Raw genomic sequence first — 18761 nt, 5'->3', positions numbered from 1 at the left:
TCAGCCAACATGGCGCCAAGGAGACGTGATGCTGCGTTCAAAGGGCGACGGGAAAGTAGGACGTTATCGCCTCAGAAAACCAAAGCTGCCTTTCAACAACAGAACTTGTAATATTATGTGGTACAAGTTGCTTGGATACAAACAGAAAACCCATGAACTAGTCATAATATGGACAGCATAGTGCAGTGTGTATTTTTTGGGGGATTATTATTATATATATTTGATTAGAAAATGGTAGAAGGTTGACGTTGCTTAACTGACCATAGCTGCCCTCTAGTGGTCATAAATCTCTTGACGCAGCTTTACACTTGGACCTCATTAACCAAGAAAGAAATCCACCAAGAAGATCGGTTATTTGATTTGTCTCAAACTCTGTCATTGTCTTGGATGTAAACATGCATAGATTCAATTTATTTCTGCTGAGATCTAATACCCTATTCATCATATTTAATTTGCCAAAATAAATCAATAGAGGAATTTATAGAACTAGTGTCATTTGGAGAACAGTATCCTGTTTCCCCGAATCAAACCACTAGAGGGCGGGAAAGATATCGATTTCCCCATCTGATAAATATTTTCCTCCACAGAAACTTCAAAGTAGGCTATATCCCTCAAAAGAAAGGATTTTCAACTCAATACAAATATAATTTGAAATAAAATTCAATTAATCCGTTACGTTTCAAGTCTTATGCGATTTTTTGTCTGACTGTCTAGAATATTGTATGTAAACACCAGAAGCAACATGCTTAATCAATTATTTGGTTGGCCCGGACCCACGGGGCCGCGTCAGAGCAGCGGGGCGGGGGAACATTCCGCTCTTCTAGACCTCTACGTGGAAGCGGGAGGACGGACCTCCGCTCCACACTGGAAGCTGTCTGGAAACTCACAGCGCATTGCAAATAAAAGCAAGAAACACTTTCTGGATAAAAAGCTGCGAAAGTATCGACTTACTTTTTGAAGTTTGGCAGTAACGCACGGTATGATATGGTTTGCCTGCTTTCTGCTATTACTCCGACATTTCTGCCGGAATTGGCTTTTTTGTTGTTTGCTGGATGTAAACCAGGGCTTGGGTGGTGGTATAAAACATGCGTGTCCTGTTCGGTGGCTTCCTCGCCGCAAAATTGCTGTGAGATGGTCCAACTGGTTTCTCGGGTGAACAAAATGTCTCAATTTGAATTACTGCTACTGGTGCTGTGATCACCATCTCAACGCAAACGGTGCGACGATCTCACGCAATAGGACAATTAACAGCTCTTACTAGTGAACTTAATTTAAACCATTTAAAAGGTAACCAAGTCACACTTTGATGTAATTTTAAGTTTTTTTCAAAGAGCATCACCTGCGTGAACCTTTTCCGGACAGGATAACCGGGAGTCTGCGGTGATTATTGACTTGATTAAATCATTGATCTCAAGTTGCAGCCTGGTAGTTGAGATCAGTGATTATGGACGTTATTGAATCGCTGATCTCAAGTACTGCAACGGGGTGGGTTGCAGCCTGGCACTTAAGTGATTATGGACATTATATCAGTGATTATGGACATTATTGAATGGCTGCAGCCTGGTAGGCCTACTTGAGATCAGTAATTTAATAACGTCCGTTACCGCCGACACGGTGGTTAAACGGCTTTGAATCCTACCCCTCCCCAGTGCACGTAGTGGGCGCTCAGCCGTGGTTCTTCTGTTGACTCTGGACGGCTGCTCTAGCGGCTCATCACAACAGGGGCCAGGGCTTCTTTGTTTAAACAGGTGAACGCTCCTCACCTGCGGGTTTGGGTGGACCCTTTTTGGATGGGACACAAGTTCCATAGTATGTTTGTTGTCGCGATTGAGACACATTTTAGGTGGAGTTGTTTGCATCATGTCGAACAATAATATATATATTGATTGACCCGTATTGCTTTCTGTACAGTAATCAATAACTGCATTTTAAGTAATTTAGTTATGTCACATCGAAAGGCCCGAAAGTTCCGAACCATGACGTCACTGTAGGTAAAGACTCAGATCTCTCTTCCCCCTCAAGGTGATCGGTATTTGCGTTCTTCTAGTGCTAAGTAGAGGGTCACTAATTCTCCCCATGCTCCTGGCGGTATGAACCCGAGTGCGGATGGTGAAAGGCGGCCTTTGAGAGAGACATTGGAGGCTTCTTACGTTTCACTCCATCCTCCAGGTCCGTGGCATCATCATCTTCATCAACAGGCTCCCTGCACAGGTGCGCTTTGTCCGGGGCTTAGCCGGCACGCTATTTACACTCCGGTCTTGTCTGCCGTCGCTATCCTTCCTTCGCTTTTTTTCACTCTAAGCCTATTTTGTATGGCTATTTGCATCTCTGCTGTTGGCATGTGCTGAACAGTTTGTTGGTAAATATCATAGACTGGATTGGAAGAAGACCCAAAGGCTTGGGTTCATACTTGGGCCTCTAGAAGTATTGTTCAGTTCATAGTGCTTTGCGTTGGTAAGTTGGCTGCTGGAAGTATGATATGGACTTGACCTGACTACGCTAGGGGAATTCTCTTCTCGAGAAGACGATTGTAGTTGGTTACTATTCGTGTGAGTTGCCTTGGAGGCAGGACTATAACCTGATATACCTGTAGGCCAGAGGACAGTTTAGGTCATTATATTCGTAAACTGTTAGTGTGGGAGTGGCGCCCAGGCCCAGAAACCAGTCTAATTACATTCCTTGGTGGCATCTCAAAGATTCCAGGGGACACCTTACCCAGTGGCTAACTATGCATTTCTGTACTGCACTCATAAAGAAAAAGATACCCTTGTTAAGGTCAGCTATGGCCACAGGCGTCCCTTTGCATTTGAATCAGCCGGTTTACAATGTGCCGTGGCGAACTATGCGCTCAGTGTTCCTTTGTGTAAACTGAGTTTGTTTGCTCGTTGCCACCACTTCCATACCTGTCAGCGCAGCACGGTTCTGCTTATCACTTCCCGCCAGACGGGCAGGGCAGGGCGGGCGTTGTGGCGTCGAAACGCTGCGTCCATCATCAGTCTCGGCGGGCCTGTTTCGCCTCACATCTGCATGTGATCGTGACGCAGCCGCTGGAGGACTGTTGTGTTCCTGCAGACGGGCGTGTGCACATCAAGCGCTCCACGCTAGGGAGGGGCGCGCAGGCTATTTGTGTGTGTGTGTGTGTGTGTGTGTGTGTGTGTGTGTGTGTGTGTGTGTGTGTGTGTGTGTGTGTGTGTGTGTGTGTGTGTGTGTGTGTGTGTGTGTGTGTGTGTGTGTGCGCGCCCCACATGTCCCATGTTTCTGAGTGGAAGGAAGGCTGAGAGGGCGGAGAGAGTCAGTGCCCTTCTCCTCCGCCATCTGGGAACCACTCTAAACTTTTAATTGACCGGCAGCACCATTAGAGGCCACAGAGAACCGTTTTCGGGCGGGGCACTTGAGGCCTGTACTTTTTCACTGCTCCCCTGCTACTTGGGTTGTTTGTTGTTTTAACGATTGACCACGCTTCCTGTGTAGGTATTATTATTATTATGTGTATTATTCTAACATTCAGGCTATAATACTGTAGATCTCATTAAGTTTCCTCCATGTCGACGCTATAGTTCAACCAAAATAGTTTTGTTCATGCATGCATGATTTGCTCTGGTCGTTCTGGTTTGTTTTGGTATTGGATCGTATTGTGTTCTTTTGTTTGTTCGTATGCAGAAAATCAGCTAGCTCCCTTTACATCTAAACAACAGTGACGTGTGCGTTGTACCATACAACCGTACAACGCCCAGTGTGTGTGTGTGTGTGTGTGTGTGTGTGTGTGTGTGTGTGTGTGTGTGTGTGTGTGTGTGTGTGTGTGTGTGTGTGCGCCCTCCCTCCAGCTGTCCAACGGCCGGGACAACTGTTGTCCCAGAGCCGGCTGCTTGGGGCTCACTTGCTGCTCCTCACGAGATCTGTCGCCCTGGTTTACGACGGCGCTGACAAGCCCTCCATTCTTCTTCTTCTACCAATACTACCCCCCTACCCAGTTGTCAGTCGCCATCTGGGCCCGGGGCGCGGCTGTGCTTGAGCTGGTCTCACCCCCCCCCCCCCCCCCCCCCCCCCCCCGCCCCCCTGCTCACTGCCCTGGCAGTGACGAGGGCTGGCAGATGAGGTAATGTTTGTAGTTCTTTATTGCATGGTCCAGACACGCCAGAAGTCTCCTTTTCACAGCCTTATGAGGGCAGGGTAAATATAGACAAGTCTGCCTCGCCATTTTCCTATTGCGTTGGTCAGGGTTTTTGTAATTGCCCCGAATTGGGAGCGCCGTGTGGAAGCTGTCATTTGGAATTCACAGGGACTCAAAGTAAATCTCTTCTGTCAGCTGCCTGTGATGGCCTGTGATGGCATGCGTCGCTGGGTTTGTTCAGTAGGAATCAGAAATGCGACCCAACGGTCTGTAGTTGAAACCTGAGTCACCTCCCGTACTCCTAATGGTCACTCCCTAATCATACCCTTCCTGAATACCATCAATAGCTTCATTCACGGAAGCGCTTGCGGTCTCCCAGCGGTTGTCCATTGTTTGTGTGTCTGAATGTGTGCTTGTGGTACCAGGGGACCACGGACTGAAACCAGGAGAGTAGAATAGCTCGGCAGCCCCACAATGGACCCGGTCCAGTGTTTACCCTGATTTATGACCTCTGAACAATTCTTGTATTTTCAGCGGCGGTAAAGGCGGGCGTTAATATTGTAGTCAACATGGTTGCGGTGAAAATGGCAGCGTGACGTAAATGACACTGAAAGTATTTAGTGTAAACATTGAAGGGCCCTCTGCCACGGGCTATTGCGTTCATGTTGTCTGTTTACCCTCTGACGGCCATGAAACCATGATGTAATTACGTTTAATGGGTGGTTCATCAGGTGAAGAAGTCCACACAATGCATCAAGCCTCAGAACCCTTTGGTTGCTATTCTGTTTCCGTTCAATGTCAACAACAGTGTTCTTGGCCTCTTGTCAGAGAAAACAAGTCAAAATGTTGGCCTCTGGTAACCTGTGGTGAGCGTCTGGTATTTATTAATGAGACAGTGTGGACGAGGCGGTTCATCAGGTAAACCGGGGAAGGAAGCCTCCAGAGTGGGCCACAGCCCCAGCCTGAACTGCTGGTTGTCCAAGCCTCCGGATCAGTTGAGTATGAAGACATTTTGTGTTCTCCAGGAGGAATGCTATGTTTTCCGGGAGTGGGTCTGGGAGTTGAGAGACTTGGGGTGGGGGGGGGGGGCAGGAAGTGAGCGTTCCCTGCTCCCTCCACCTCAACTACTGGAGCGTGGTCACCCCGTTTACCCAGGGTGCATTCCTGCTCCCGCAGCCCATTCAGAGGAGTTCCCGGAGGAATGTCGTGTTTTTGAACGGGATCGCAGATGGTTCTGAAACCCGGAACACGGCTGACTCCCTCGGATACAGCCCCGGGTGGCCTGATTGGACGTTGTGACTCGTAGATGTGGGTTCCTGATTAGCGGTCATGCGCCGGTGCGTGTTCCTGTTTGGTGTTCCTACAGGTAGATGTTTTGGTTCCTGTTTGGTGCTCACACCTGTGTAGGTTTGTTCCTTTTGGTTTTCATTCGCACCTGTTGAGGTTTGTTCCCGTTTCGTGTTCCTGTTTTGAGTGGGGAAGGGAGGCAACCTTTCGTATCTGTCGAGATGGTCTGTCTGATCTCTGTCCTTGTAACCATGGTTTAATTGTTTCAACCGCGAGCATAGTTAGCATAACGGTTGGTCGTGCTATCTGCTGCTATAGTAGACTGCATGCCTTGTCACATATTTTATTAGTAATTCCTTCTTGCTGGACACAATACCATTAGCCATAAAAAGCCATATCAACATTGACCCATTAGTGACATCACACGGGGGAGTGTCCACACAGATTTCCGATGGGTAGGTCAGCCTCTACCAGTTGGTAGAGGGTAGGAGGGTAAAACAGCGGCCCTATAAAGTTCAACAGTTCTGTCCAAGAGCCTGAATTGAGTTTTGTATTTTTACGAGCAATCTGTTATTTGATGTATCATCTCTTTTTCCAAAGCTGTTGGTTTAGGCCAAGCGGTTATGACTCACTTCAGAGTGCGTGAACCGGGGGTTTTCAGGTCTGCAGACCTGAGTCCAGTAAGTCTGAGTCCGTCCTGTGGTGTTATTATAAGGTCTTCTGCCAGGAAGGTGAGTCAGATCACCGATTGCAGTGACCAGCTGGGCTAAATGCAGGAGCTTTGCTAGCTGGACTACACACAGAAGCCTTGCTAGCTGGGCTACACACGCCTTGTTTGCTACTTACAGCGGCCTCTAACTTAGGTAGTGGCTAGCGTTGTTGCTGGCTGGGCTGATGGCTAGCAGCAATACCTGGTAGGGGGGGATGATAACATTAGCCCAGACTAGAGTGGTATCTAGCAGGAGTACCTGCTAGGGTTTGTGCTAATGTTAGCACTGACTAGGCTGATGGCTAGCAGCAGTACCTGGTGGGCTGGGAGCTATCAGTAGCGATAACGGTGTCTGAGTTATTTAGGGAGTGGTTTGGGAGGATCAGCTAATCTCCATCTCCCTGCTGGCGTCTGCAGACCAAGGCCCTGATTCAGGGTTTCTCATGTTGTGTGTCAACAGGACCCATCCAAGCCAATCACAAGCCGCACGCAGCTAAGCCAATCAGGGGACATGGCAGGAAAAATACCCAAAGAGGAGCTGGAGGACCTGAGAGAAGCCTTTGGGAGAGTTGGTAAGTTTGACCCACGACTACGTATGAGTGTTAATGCAACGCCTTTTTTCATTCATGCTTTATGTGTATTCCAATGGTTTAGATATTTAATTATTGGCTTAATTAGAGTTCAATTGGTAGCTCAACATGCAAGAAAACTGAGCATGTAGGTAATACACCTTGTAGCGACCGCATAGAACCTGTGGTCCTATGCCACTCACACACTTAATTACCCTTCACTCACTCACTCACGCCCTCTCGTCGATAAAAGCGTACTATAGTCCATCAAACACAAACAAAGACTGCGAGGCACACTTAATAATGAAATCCCCAGAAAAGGTCTGAAGAGTCCATACTCCTCCAGTCAAATATGTGTATCTCTCAAATCAAGACTTTAAAAACATATTTAATACAAGTTAAAACTTCTAGTCATTTCATTGAATGTCAAAGTACCTTGCATGTGGAAACTGCCCCTTCCACACACGGTATTGTTTCTAATGCGGTCTAGAAAAAGGAAAAGAAAATATAATTTACATGGGTAAAATAAGTAGTTATGTCTGACTAAAGTCGTGTTCTATGGCTCCTGTGTCGTGACCCTGCTCCTAACACTGACCTTGACCCTCCTGACAAGGTCCCTGTGCTACCCTGACCCTGTGTGACCCTAACCCTGACCCTTTGTGACCCTGACTCTGTGTGACCCTGACCCTGACTCTGTGTGACCCTGACCCTGACTCTGTGTGACCCTGAACCTGTGTGACCCTAACCCTGACTCTGTGTGACCCTGACTCTGTGTGACCCTAAACCTGACCCTGTGTGACCCTGACTCTGTGTGACCCTGACCCTGACTCTGTGTGACCCTAAACCTCTGTGACCCTGACCCTGTGTGACCTTGACCCTGTGTGACCTTGTCCCTGACCCTGTGTGACCCTGACCCTGTGTGACCCTTACCCTGAGTGACCCTGACTCTGTGTGACCCTGACCCTGACTCTGTGTGACCCTGACCTTGTGTGACCCTGCCCCTGACCGTGTTCCTGCCCCTACAGACCTGGACAGCAACGGCTCTATCTCAGCCTTCGAGCTCCATGACCTCTTCAAGGAGGCCAACCTGCCTCTGCCGGGGTTCCGGGTCCGGGAGATCATCCAGAGGCTGGACCGCAACAACGACAACCTGATCAGCTTCGACGAGTTTGTGTCGGTATGTCCAGTGTGTTTTTAACTAGTCCTGCCCTTAGTCCTAGTTCTGGTCTCTAAGGGCTACACAGCCCTCATGATACGACCCCCTAACCCTTAGCCCTCTAAAGACTTGAGGAGAACCTCCCAAACCAGAGGGGAGGCCTGGAGGAGAACCCAGGAGATGGTTCTCCTCCCAGGGGCGATAGGAGGGCGATGGGGCTGACAGATACTGGTAGCACAAAACAAGCAAGCCGAGGTTATGTGATATATTAGAAGGTTGTTGGAAAATCATTGAGTAGTAATGAGTAAAATGTGTGTATTTCTGGCACACCGTGATTAAGTATGCTCTCCTAGGTGTGTGTATAGGTGACTATGCATGTGATCCTCTCTGATTAATAGAAGAAAATCATGAATAGACTTGTGTAGTGCATCACACGTGTGTTCGTGAAGGTGTCTTATGAGGCAAGGTTACAACAAGTCCTTCCTCATGAGTGGAGGCAGCAGTGGGTATGCCTGCAGTCTGTTGGGAACAGGCCCAGGTAGGACCGGTGGAGCCGGTCTGGCTGGTTTGCTGATAGAGCTTCCCTGTTGTGAGGAGGGTGACTCAGCCCACCTCTCCTAGGAGGGGCGCTGATCCTGCCCGGGCCACTTAGAGAGGGACTTGGGAGGGGAGCAGTCCCTGGGTGCAGGGCAACCCCCTACAACCCTCAAAGACACACACACTCCTACACACCCACACACACTGGACTCGCATACACAACATACTCCCCTGCTATCCTAACATGCACAGTCAGACACACACAGTCACACAGACAGACACAGTCTCACTCACACACAGACTCACATACAGTCACACACACACACTCTGTCGCAGACACGCACACAGTCAGAGTTTGGGAAGGAGGAAATGAGGCCAGCCAAGTGGTGTGTGTTCCAGTGTCTGGTTTCCTGCTAGACGATGGGAGGGACAGGCCAGCCTCTGTACTGTAGCACTATTCCTGTGATACTGTACTCTGGTACAGTCTAATCTTAGTACTGTACTATACCGTTGGTAGTATTGTAGTACTCTGTTGCTGTACCTTAATGGTAGTACTGTAGTATGCTTGTTTTTTAAACCCCACATTGAACTCTTTCTGTTGGAGGTTGAAATGTGAACAACACACACAGTGTTCCTCTTGGTAAAGTCAACAGTCACAGCCTGGCATCCTGAAATATGTTGAGGTTAGCTCCTGAATGTGGAGTCCTGACTGTGTGCGGACAGGATGTGGAGAGCTCTGCTGTTGGCTTCTATTTAAGGTGCTTTTCATAGCGTGTTCAGATGAGACAAGCGCTTTTCCAGATACTCGGCTATTTTATCGCATGACGCTTCCATAACAATGTCGGTTATCGTTTAGCGGTACAAAACCAGATAGATAAAAATAGTGGCATTCTTATGAGCTACTTTGAAGGAATTTCTTAACTTTTCATGGCTTGATGAAAAGATAAAGAGCTGCTTACTTGTTGGCGGAAAGGCGGCGCCCCCCGAACATGAATATCGTCTGGGTACATTTAGATGACTGTGCACAATGAGAGGAAAAAGGGTTTCTTTCTGCACGGTCATGATTGTGCTGGTGGCCTCTCTATTTCAGGCAGGGTTTGTGTTTGTGGTCGTGTGCGGGTAAACCATTTCTGAACAGCATCTTCAGATGGAGGCTAGGAAACCAGCGTTTCCACGGTGGTTTGGAGTGTTTCACGTAGAACAGGAATGTTCACATCTCCTAGCTTACCTCATTTCTCTCCTCTTCCTCTTCCATTTCTATTCTTTCATTCTGCGGAAGAGAATAAAACAGCGAGTCACAATGGATCTTGTTTATCGCCTCAGCACTCATTTACATGTAGATTTAGACGCTTTGATCCATAAAGATGGAGAAGTGAGAACAAGCAAAGCTTCGATATACTGTTTGGTACACCAGAAATATTAGTAATATAGCTTTGAAAAGGAAGTAAAGTGTACCGCTTTCTTTACTTTAGGGGAACATGACTTTGTCCGTCCTCGTCGTATAACGAGTATTAGTGCTGGAACACAGGGCTTTGCTTTCAGCTTTTTGGAAGTGTTTTAGTTTTGGGTTGTCGTGTATTAAAGCAGCAGTAACTCAACCAGTGCCTGCGGTCCTCTCATGGTGAGGAGACATTCCTGTTGCCTCCTGCAGTCCAGCGGTCAGAGCTGTGAGTCAGAGCTGAGGACACCGTTAGCCAGAGCTGCTCCCAAAACAACGTAGATAAAACACAGGACTACACAGTGAGGCAGAAAGTCAACGTATTTACAAAGACACTGCAAAGATGGCATTGTTTCTGCCTCTGTTTGTTTGTCTATCTATGTCAGTCTCTCTATAGGTCTCTCTCTCTCTGTCTCTCTCTCTGTTCACTTCTTTCGGTCTCTCTCTCTGTCTCTGTTTGTCTGTCTCTATGTGTTCATCTTTTGTCTGTGTCTGTCTGTCTCTCTCCCTAAACAAGGTCATAGGCCTAATTTGCAGTGAATACGTACAGTTACTCAGAGCACAAAGTCAACCACGATGTAAAAGACGCGTCTCTCCAACAGATCTTCCAGGAGCTGAAGAATGGAGAGATCGCCAAGAGCTTCAGGAAGGCCATCAACAGGAAGGAGGGGATCCTGGCCATCGGGGGAACCTCCGAACAGTCCAGCGAAGGAACCCAGCACTCCTTCTCTGGTAGGACCTAGACCTGAGACCTGGGTTTGGTAGACCTGAGACCTGTGTTTGGTAGACCTGAGACCTGGGTTTGGTAGACCTGGGTTTGGAAGGACTGAGACCTGGGTCTGGTAGGACAAACCTCTCTGAGACTCTGTCTAGCAGGTCCTAGAGACCAGAGACTAGTTCGAGCTGGACCTAGAGACTAGAAACCCTGGTCTAGTAGGATCTAGAGACCCTGGTCTAGTAGGATCTAGACACCCTGGTCTAGTAGCATCTAGACACCCTGGTCTGGTTTCTCACAGACATGGCAGTTGTTGTGATGCTCCTTCCCCTTCTCCACAGCAGGGGAAGGCCGTAGACTTGGGGCCGTTCTCCTCTGCATTTAGAGATGAGGGAAGAGGCCAGGATAGTGTAGTCGTTAGGTTGTAGACTCCCAGCCCAAAGGGTCTGATCCACAAAAACCTACGTGCTCCTCAAAGACATCTGTGATATGCTGCACATCGCACTGGATTAAAGCTTAAAGGAGACTTATTATACCACCAGGTGTGATTAGCCTTACAAGCCTTTTCGAAAATCTGCCCCATATGACATCACTAGTGGGCGTGTCCACCCAGATCTGTGCTGGATAGATCAGTCTACCAGCCTACCCAGTGGACTGAAGTAAACGTTGCTCATCTATCCAGCACAGATCTAGGTGGACACGCCCACTAGTGAGGGCAGATTTTCGAAACGGCTTGTAAGGCGAATCACACTCACACCTGGTGGTATAATACGTCTCCTTTAACGATTCCAATAACAGTCAAACACATCTCCCTGCTCCCTGTTATGTGTTGTGCAGAGGAGGAACGCTTTGCGTTTGTGAACTGGATCAACTCCGCCCTGGAGAAAGACCCTGACTGCCAGCACCTGCTGCCCATGGACCCCAACACGGAGGCCCTGTTCGGGGCCATGGGGGACGGCGTGCTGCTCTGGTGAGTCCTGCCCGCGCCACTCCACCGCCGGGTCTGTTAGTGTGGGTCAGGCTGAGGCTCGCGACCCAAAAGTGGGGTAGCTTCAACTAACTTGTGATCAACTTTTTAAAATATAAATGCATGCTTATGTGCATTTTGTAAATGATACTCGGTTCTAGCCCTACTGTTGATACGGAAAACCGAGTCAAAAGACTACAACCACCCCCCTTTCCGTTTCCGGTCCGGTTTCCGTTTCATTTACAAAATGCCGATTTACAAAACGCCAAATAAAACACGACAAACTGTATTTTGCTACGATACTTGATGAGGAACATCAACGAACACCACTTACCACTTGGTGAGTTTCACATTTCTGAAAAAAAACGTTTAGGGGTGTTTTAAGGACAGGTTTGTGAATGCCCATAGCCAGCCATTGTGAAGCAGGCATGTGCGATTTGAAATTAGCCAAATACTGGAGACAGGAAAAATATTCAAAATTTCGGTGTTAACCACTCTTTTTCATCCCAGACAAACCAGAAAGGGGGCTCAATGTTCAAAATACCGGAACTGTCCTTTAAATGTAAATGCATGGTCATGTGCCCACCCGGATCAGCGTACGCATAGATGCGTGTTAATGATCTCTGTTTTCCGAGGATGTAATGACTGTTTTACTGCAGCTCCTCTCCTAAAAGTCTTTTTTGGGTCTGGACATGAGGTGTCGAGTCTAAAGTCCCTCCCTTACCCTCGCAGTAAGATGGTGAACCTGTCCGTGCCAGACACCATCGATGAGAGGACCATCAACAAGAAGAAGCTGACACCGTTCACCACGCAGGTGGGTCCCACCACTGTCTCCCCAGCCTGCCTCGTCTGCTGGTTCTGAGGACCACATTTACATTTAAATTGAGGGCATTTAGCAGACGCTTTTATCCAGACCGACTTACAATAAGTACATTTGTCAGAAGAAAGAAAAACAACAATATATCTCTGTCGGTACAGTAAGGATGTTCATAGAACCAAGTGCCAAGCACTAACAATCGCTAGGTTGACCCATTCCCCGTATACAACAGAGATAGCTAGGATAAGACGCTATACGATGCCAAGTACTATTTTTAAGTGCAAGTACGTACATACAATAAGTGCGTACATTAGGTGCCAGGACATACAACGTACAATAAGTGCGTACATTAAGTGACAGTCACCTCCTCCTGACTCCCCTGTTGTGTTTTGTAGGAGAACCTGAACCTGGCTCTGAACTCGGCCTCGGCCATCGGCTGTCACGTGGTGAACATCGGAGCTCTGGACCTGAAGGAGGGCAAACCCCACCTGGTTCTGGGTCTGCTCTGGCAGATCATCAAGATCGGCCTGTTCGCCGACATCGAGCTCAGCCGGAACGAAGGTGCGATCACACACGTGAAAGGCCTACTCCAACGCCAGGCGTTGTGTGGGGGTTTGGTGTTTTCAACTATCAAGGTATAACTGACCTCTTGCTCCTCCTCCTCCACCTCCTTCTCCTCCTCCTGCTCCCCCCCCCCCTCCAGCCCTGGCTGCTCTGCTCCGGGACGGAGAGACCCTGGAGGACCTGATGAAGCTGTCCCCAGAGGAGCTGCTCCTCCGCTGGGCTAACTTCCACCTGGAGAACGCCGGCTGGCAGAAGATCTCCAACTTCAGCGGAGACATCAAGGCAGGGAGACGCACTGTTATGATCATCAGGATGTTAGCTAGTAGCAATGACGCTAGCATCCAGTAGACATGGAGCATTCTACCATGCTTGACTTCTAAAATATTGGTTCCTTTACAGGGTTATTGGCGAATATACACAAGCATACCACGCACAAACATACACACATGAACGCACGCAGACTAAAAGCCTACACTGAATGCACTCTTTAATATACGGTCTTAACATATCATCTGGGCACCTTTTGACTAAATTTGGGAGTAATGTTGACCTCTTGTCTTCCAGGACTCCAGGGCGTACTTCCACCTTCTGAACCAGATCTCCCCTAAAGGCACGGAGGAGGACCAGCCCCGCATCGCCATCAGCATGGCCGGCTTCAGCGTAAGGTTTCTCCACCAGACTGAGATAGCTCGGCTTAACCTGGCGTAGCTGGAGGAAGCGTGGTGTTGTTTAGTGTAGACGAGTGTAGCTTGGCTGCATGTAATGCCATTTGGTTTAGTGCAGCATATCTGGAGCTAATGCAGCGTGACTTAGCGTAACTTAGCGGGGGCTAACATGGGTGGTACTAGTGTTGTTTAGAGTCGTGTAGATGAAGCTACGGTAGCCTCGCGTTGTTTCAGCCAACTTTGTCTTGTTTAGCTTATCGTATCGTAGCCGAGCTGGATTCAACCTTTGTTGTTAGCCTAGCTATACCTAACATCATGCTGTGGAGCCTAGGCTAACATAATGTTGTTAGCCTAGCTCTATCCAACAACATGATGTTAGCCTAGCTCTAGCTAACGTCCCGTTGTTAGCCTAGCTCTAGCTAACGCCGTGTTGTTAGCCTAGCCATAGCTAACGTCGCGTAGTTAGCCTAGCTCTATCCAACATCATGTAGTTAGCCTAGCTCTAGCTAACGCTGTGTTGTTAGCCTAGCCGTAGCTAACGCTGCGTTGTTAGCCTAGCCGTAGCTAACGTCGTGTTGTTAGCCTAGCTCTACCTTACGTTTTGTTGTTAGCCTGGCTCTATCAAACATGTTGTTAGCCTAGCTATAGCTAAAATCGCGATGTTAGCCTAGCCGTAGCTAACGTCGTGTTGTTAGCCTAGCTCTACCTAACGTTGTGTTGTTAGCCTGGCTCTATCAAACATGTTGTTAGCCTAGCTATAGCTAACATCGCGATGTTAGCCTAGCCGTAGCTAACGCAGTGCTGCTCCCCACAGGAGAAGGACGACCTGAAGCGGGCGGAGATCATGCTGCAGCAGGCCGACCTGCTCGGCTGCCGTCAGTTCGTCACGCCCACCGACGTCGTCAGCGGCAACCCCAAGCTCAACCTGGCGTTCGTGGCCAACCTCTTCAACAAATACCCGGCGCTCACCAAGCCTGAGGGGGAGGACATCGACTGGGGACTGCTGGAGGGTGAGTCCGCCTGGGTTGGAGCTAGGGTGGTGCCCCCACGTTGCATTTTAAAATAGTCCTTACCCTGGCTATCTGTGTTGTGATCAGGAAATGGGTTAACCTAGTGAACATCCTTACTGCACCGAAGGCGATATATATTTTTTCTTTCTTCTGACGAATGTACTTCTTGTAGGTCGCTTTGGATAAAGGCATCTGCCGAATGCCCTAAATGTAAATGTGGATATTTAGCGCTCTTACTTGTCCGATTTGAGCAGACTGCCTGAAGGTTGATAGCCACAAGCTAACTACTGTGTTGCTATGCTCATACCTTCATCATTGATATGACAGTAGACTAAAAGATTAAAACGTACCGATGCACAAAAAGATGAGCAAATGCAGAGAATGCAAACATTCTCCAATCTAAAGTTTCGATCCTGGGCCAGAAGAGGTTGGACACCTCTGGGGTCGGGGTTTAGGGTTTAATCCCGGTCTGATTGTTCACCTGCTCTACAGGTGAGACACGAGAGGAGAGAACGTTCCGGAACTGGATGAATTCCCTGGGAGTGAACCCACACGTCAATCATCTCTACGGGTACGTAAGAAAACAAGCTTCTCCGGTTCCATCAACTTGTCGGGTTGATTCATCCATCCAAACGTACCGGACGATTCCCCCCGAGCTTCACCCTGCGATTCAACCCACGATTCACCTGGCAGGAGGCTTGCACTGTCCATGGAAGAGCTCTAAACCAGGAAATGAAATGTGTTGCGGCTCTGCCATTGGTTGTCTGATCCCATGGCCAAATGTGTGTAACACAACGCCTTCATGCACATAAAGGATACCATTTTACAACTTAGGTCCCTCCCCTTTAACACACCGAAAGTCGACGCAAAACGCTGGCCGTCCCACGATCCTTTTTGCTTTGTTGTTTGTGTCTAAAGTTGTTGTGTGTGTTGGTGTGTGTTGTAGGGACCTTCAGGATGCGATGGTCATCCTCCAGCTGTATGAGAAGATCAAGGTTCCTGTGGACTGGAGCAACAAGGTCAACAGACCCCCGTACCCCAAGATCGGGACCAACATGAAGAAGGTAGACGGCAGTCAATCAACTCTGTTTATACCTGCTCTATCTGTTGGGACCTGCTGTATCTGTTTAGACGTACATCAGTGTATACGTTAGGTGTACACTTTTTGTTATGTAGGCTATATCCGATTTTGTTTTGTATGTTTACGAAATACTGTGTTTTGTACGTCTACGTACAAAACATGTTTTTTACATTGTGGCATTTCATGTTTTCACAATACACAATAAAATGCAATAAAAATATTGCATTGTTTTTTTTTACGATCTCCATGGTGTTGTTTTGTGTAGCTGGAGAACTGTAACTACGCGGTGGATCTGGGGAAGTCTGCCAAGTTCTCCCTGGTGGGCATCGGAGGTCAGGACCTGAACGATGGGAACGCCACCCTGACCCTTGCCTTGGTCTGGCAGCTGATGAGGAGGTAAAGAACCCCTCCTGGGTTATCCAGTAAAACACTTAAAAACCACTTGGACTCTACCAGGAATAGTTGTCCCTTGATCTGCTGCATTAATCAAATCTGTAGCTGTAACCAAAACCCTTCCAGGAAAGAGAAATTCCAGGAAAAGATAACTTTATTTTTTTCTTTCTCTTGAACTTAGGCAGTTCTCTTTAAATGTATCTGATTGATTGGTCATGTCTTTGATTAAGGCAGAGTAAGCATGACCGTACACTCCTATGATATCTGTGCTACTACTATGCTAGTAAAGAACTAGTTTTCCCAGACTGAAGGCCTTGTCCTCCACGCTCCAGGTACACCTTGAACGTTCTGGAGGATCTGGGAGACGGGCAGAAGGCCAACGATGACATCATCGTCAGATGGGTGAACAGCACCCTGGCCGAGGCAGGGAAGACATCAAAGATCAACAGCTTTAAGGTGGGTCCAGTCCTACAAAGTACTGCAGTAATACTCTTTACTTCATGGTCTACTGCAGTAATACAATATTAAAGTCTGGATGCTTGCTGATCAATTTAATGGATGGAAAGTTTTACAAGGAGCTTACATTTTTCAAGTCTCTGATCATGTTATTTTATTTATTCTATCTAATCTGTTATCTATATTTGATACATGTCTACATCTTCAAGTAATAACCGACAAATGTATCACCTGTCTAGATCTACACGTGTAGTAAAATGATGGATGTAATCAGGTCTAGATCTATACTAACATGATGGATGTATCGCCTGTCTAGATCTACACGTGTGCTACCATGATGGATGTATCCACTTCTATATCGACATGTGTACTAAAATGAGATGAATCGCCTGTGTAGATCGACGTGTACTAACGTCTGATGTATCACCTCCAGAACAAGGAGATCAGCAGGTCCAGTCCTGAGGGTGATGTTGGATGAATTGGGATCATGTAATAATAAGTCATTATGATAATCGTGTACCTCCAGGACAGGGAGATCAGCAGCAGTCTGGCCGTGGTGGACCTCATAGACTCCATCCAGCCCGGCAGCATCAACTACGACCTGGTGAAGACCAGCGACCTATCAGACGAGGATAAACTGGAGAACGCCAAGTAAGACTCCCAGACACCAGTCGATCCAACTTTATCCATACATGCTCTTCCTGCATGACCGCAGGAATACAAAGAGCTGAACAGATATGTCTGAGGTAGATTCAAACAAGCCGTTGACAGCGTCAACGTCTGACAACGTCTCCTACCTTCCATAGATATGCCGTTTCCATGGCAAGGAAGATTGGCGCGAGGGTCTACGCCCTTCCTGAGGACCTAAAGGAGGTCAAGCCCAAGATGGTGATGACGGTGTTTGCCTGCTTGATGGGCCGCGGGATGAAGCGGGCGTAGTCGGGCCGTGACCCCTGACCCGGTGACCCTCCCCGCCCCCACCCCCTCTCTTTGACGGAGCGCCCCACGACCAGGAAGGATATGGATGATGTCAGGGTGCCCCCCCCCCCCCCCCCTCCCCCACGTGTTCCCTGGACGAGGCCGGGTGCTGAACTAAGTCGTACGGCGGTCTGGGAAGAGGTGGCCTGCGCTACCGCGTTGCTTTGCGAAAGAAACAGAAATGAAGGGAATGGTGTTGGCGCCTAACGGGAAGCCTCGTCGACGTATAAGAACGCTGTTCGTTGGTGTTGTTTTGTGATCGTGTATGCGTTTCCAGCTGCAAGGTTGTTTACATTGTATTGTTCTCACCGACTGAGTTAAAGATGTCCACCAGACGTAACGCAGTCCTTATTTTCGTACCAAAGGAAATTTCAATATGGCCAAAAAATATTGAATAATGTTTTTTCAAATTTCATATTGAAATTCAAATTTCGATTTGGCAAAAAATATATCTAATTTCCTAGAAGATTGTCACAGTTGTTTAGAGACGTGCACGTGAAGGTTGAAGTGGTATCTGGTTAAAATACCACCGTCATCGGCTGGTCCTCATCTCCTGTATGGTTACCACGCCTACAGTCGTCATGACTCCCTGAACCTTAAGGATGCCAGTGTTTAATCCCTTGGATTGCGATGTGTGTGTGTGTGTGTGTGCGTGTGTGTGCGCTGGTGTCGTTCCTTTCGGCATCTGGCCTGGCGACGACGACGAATCAGACTGTTACCATGGAAACAGGATCTGACCTTTTGCTTTTCCTTGATTTCCGCCGTGCCTTGTCGTCGCAACGACGACCCCAAGCCGCTCTTTGAACTGTCTTGTCTCCTCTCATTATTATTAATTTTTTGTATTCGACTTGTTAGCAAATATAAAGAAATCGTCTCATTCCAGGTAACTTTGTGACGCTGTGCGATGGACCGTGTGATATGTTAACGGTCACGCCTGCTACGCAAATGCTTTATACATAAACAATAAATAAGTCTTTAAAAAATACATTTTGTATCTGTGTTACTGTTAACAGTTAAAAGTGTCTGTGTTCACTTGTGATGTCACTCAAGGGTAGGGGATTTTCCAATGGCTTCCACATGAATATCACACCTGGTGGTAAAACAGGGGCCATTTTAAATGATGTTGAAACGATATCAGGGAAAGTTTTGTGAAATGTGAAAATATATATATGACGTATATAAAATCAAAATATAATCTAGCCTGTAATCAAGCCCAGTCCCTTTTCAGGACATTATTAAACCAACTTCTGGCGCTCCTTATGTTGACGACGAGGGAGCTAGCTCGTGGGTGATGGGGGGAATGAAACC

At 47.8% G+C, this 18761-nt stretch overlaps 1 protein-coding gene across 3 annotated transcripts; it reads left to right on the top strand.

Annotated features, from left to right (window-relative positions):
- The first annotated feature begins 838 nt into the window (after nt 1-838).
- On the top strand, nt 839-18428 carry LOC307077187 (plastin-3-like). 3 transcript variants are annotated; one of them, XM_079738513.1, is made up of 16 exons: nt 839-977; nt 6568-6679; nt 7702-7853; nt 10410-10539; nt 11360-11492; nt 12222-12303; nt 12702-12867; nt 13010-13152; nt 13435-13530; nt 14350-14545; nt 15038-15116; nt 15492-15609; nt 15892-16022; nt 16352-16475; nt 17002-17126; nt 17282-18428. In XM_079738513.1, the coding sequence occupies exons 2-16, from the start codon at nt 6619-6621 to the stop codon at nt 17412-17414; spliced, it is 1869 nt and encodes a 622-aa protein (XP_079594639.1). In that variant the 5' UTR covers nt 839-977; nt 6568-6618; the 3' UTR covers nt 17415-18428. The 3 variants fall into 3 exon arrangements, with proteins under 3 accessions (XP_079594639.1, XP_079594641.1, XP_079594640.1); XM_079738515.1 differs by lacking the exon at nt 839-977 and adding an exon at nt 1169-1287; XM_079738514.1 differs by lacking the exon at nt 839-977 and adding an exon at nt 2117-2211.
- Nucleotides 18429-18761: the final 333 nt, after the last annotated feature.

Source organism: Pollachius pollachius (genome assembly GCF_949987615.1).
Source record: "Pollachius pollachius genome assembly, chromosome: 6".
Classification (NCBI taxonomy): domain Eukaryota; kingdom Metazoa; phylum Chordata; class Actinopteri; order Gadiformes; family Gadidae; genus Pollachius; species Pollachius pollachius.
Note: the sequence above shows the minus strand (reverse complement) of the source record. Positions and strands in the feature narration are given on the sequence as shown.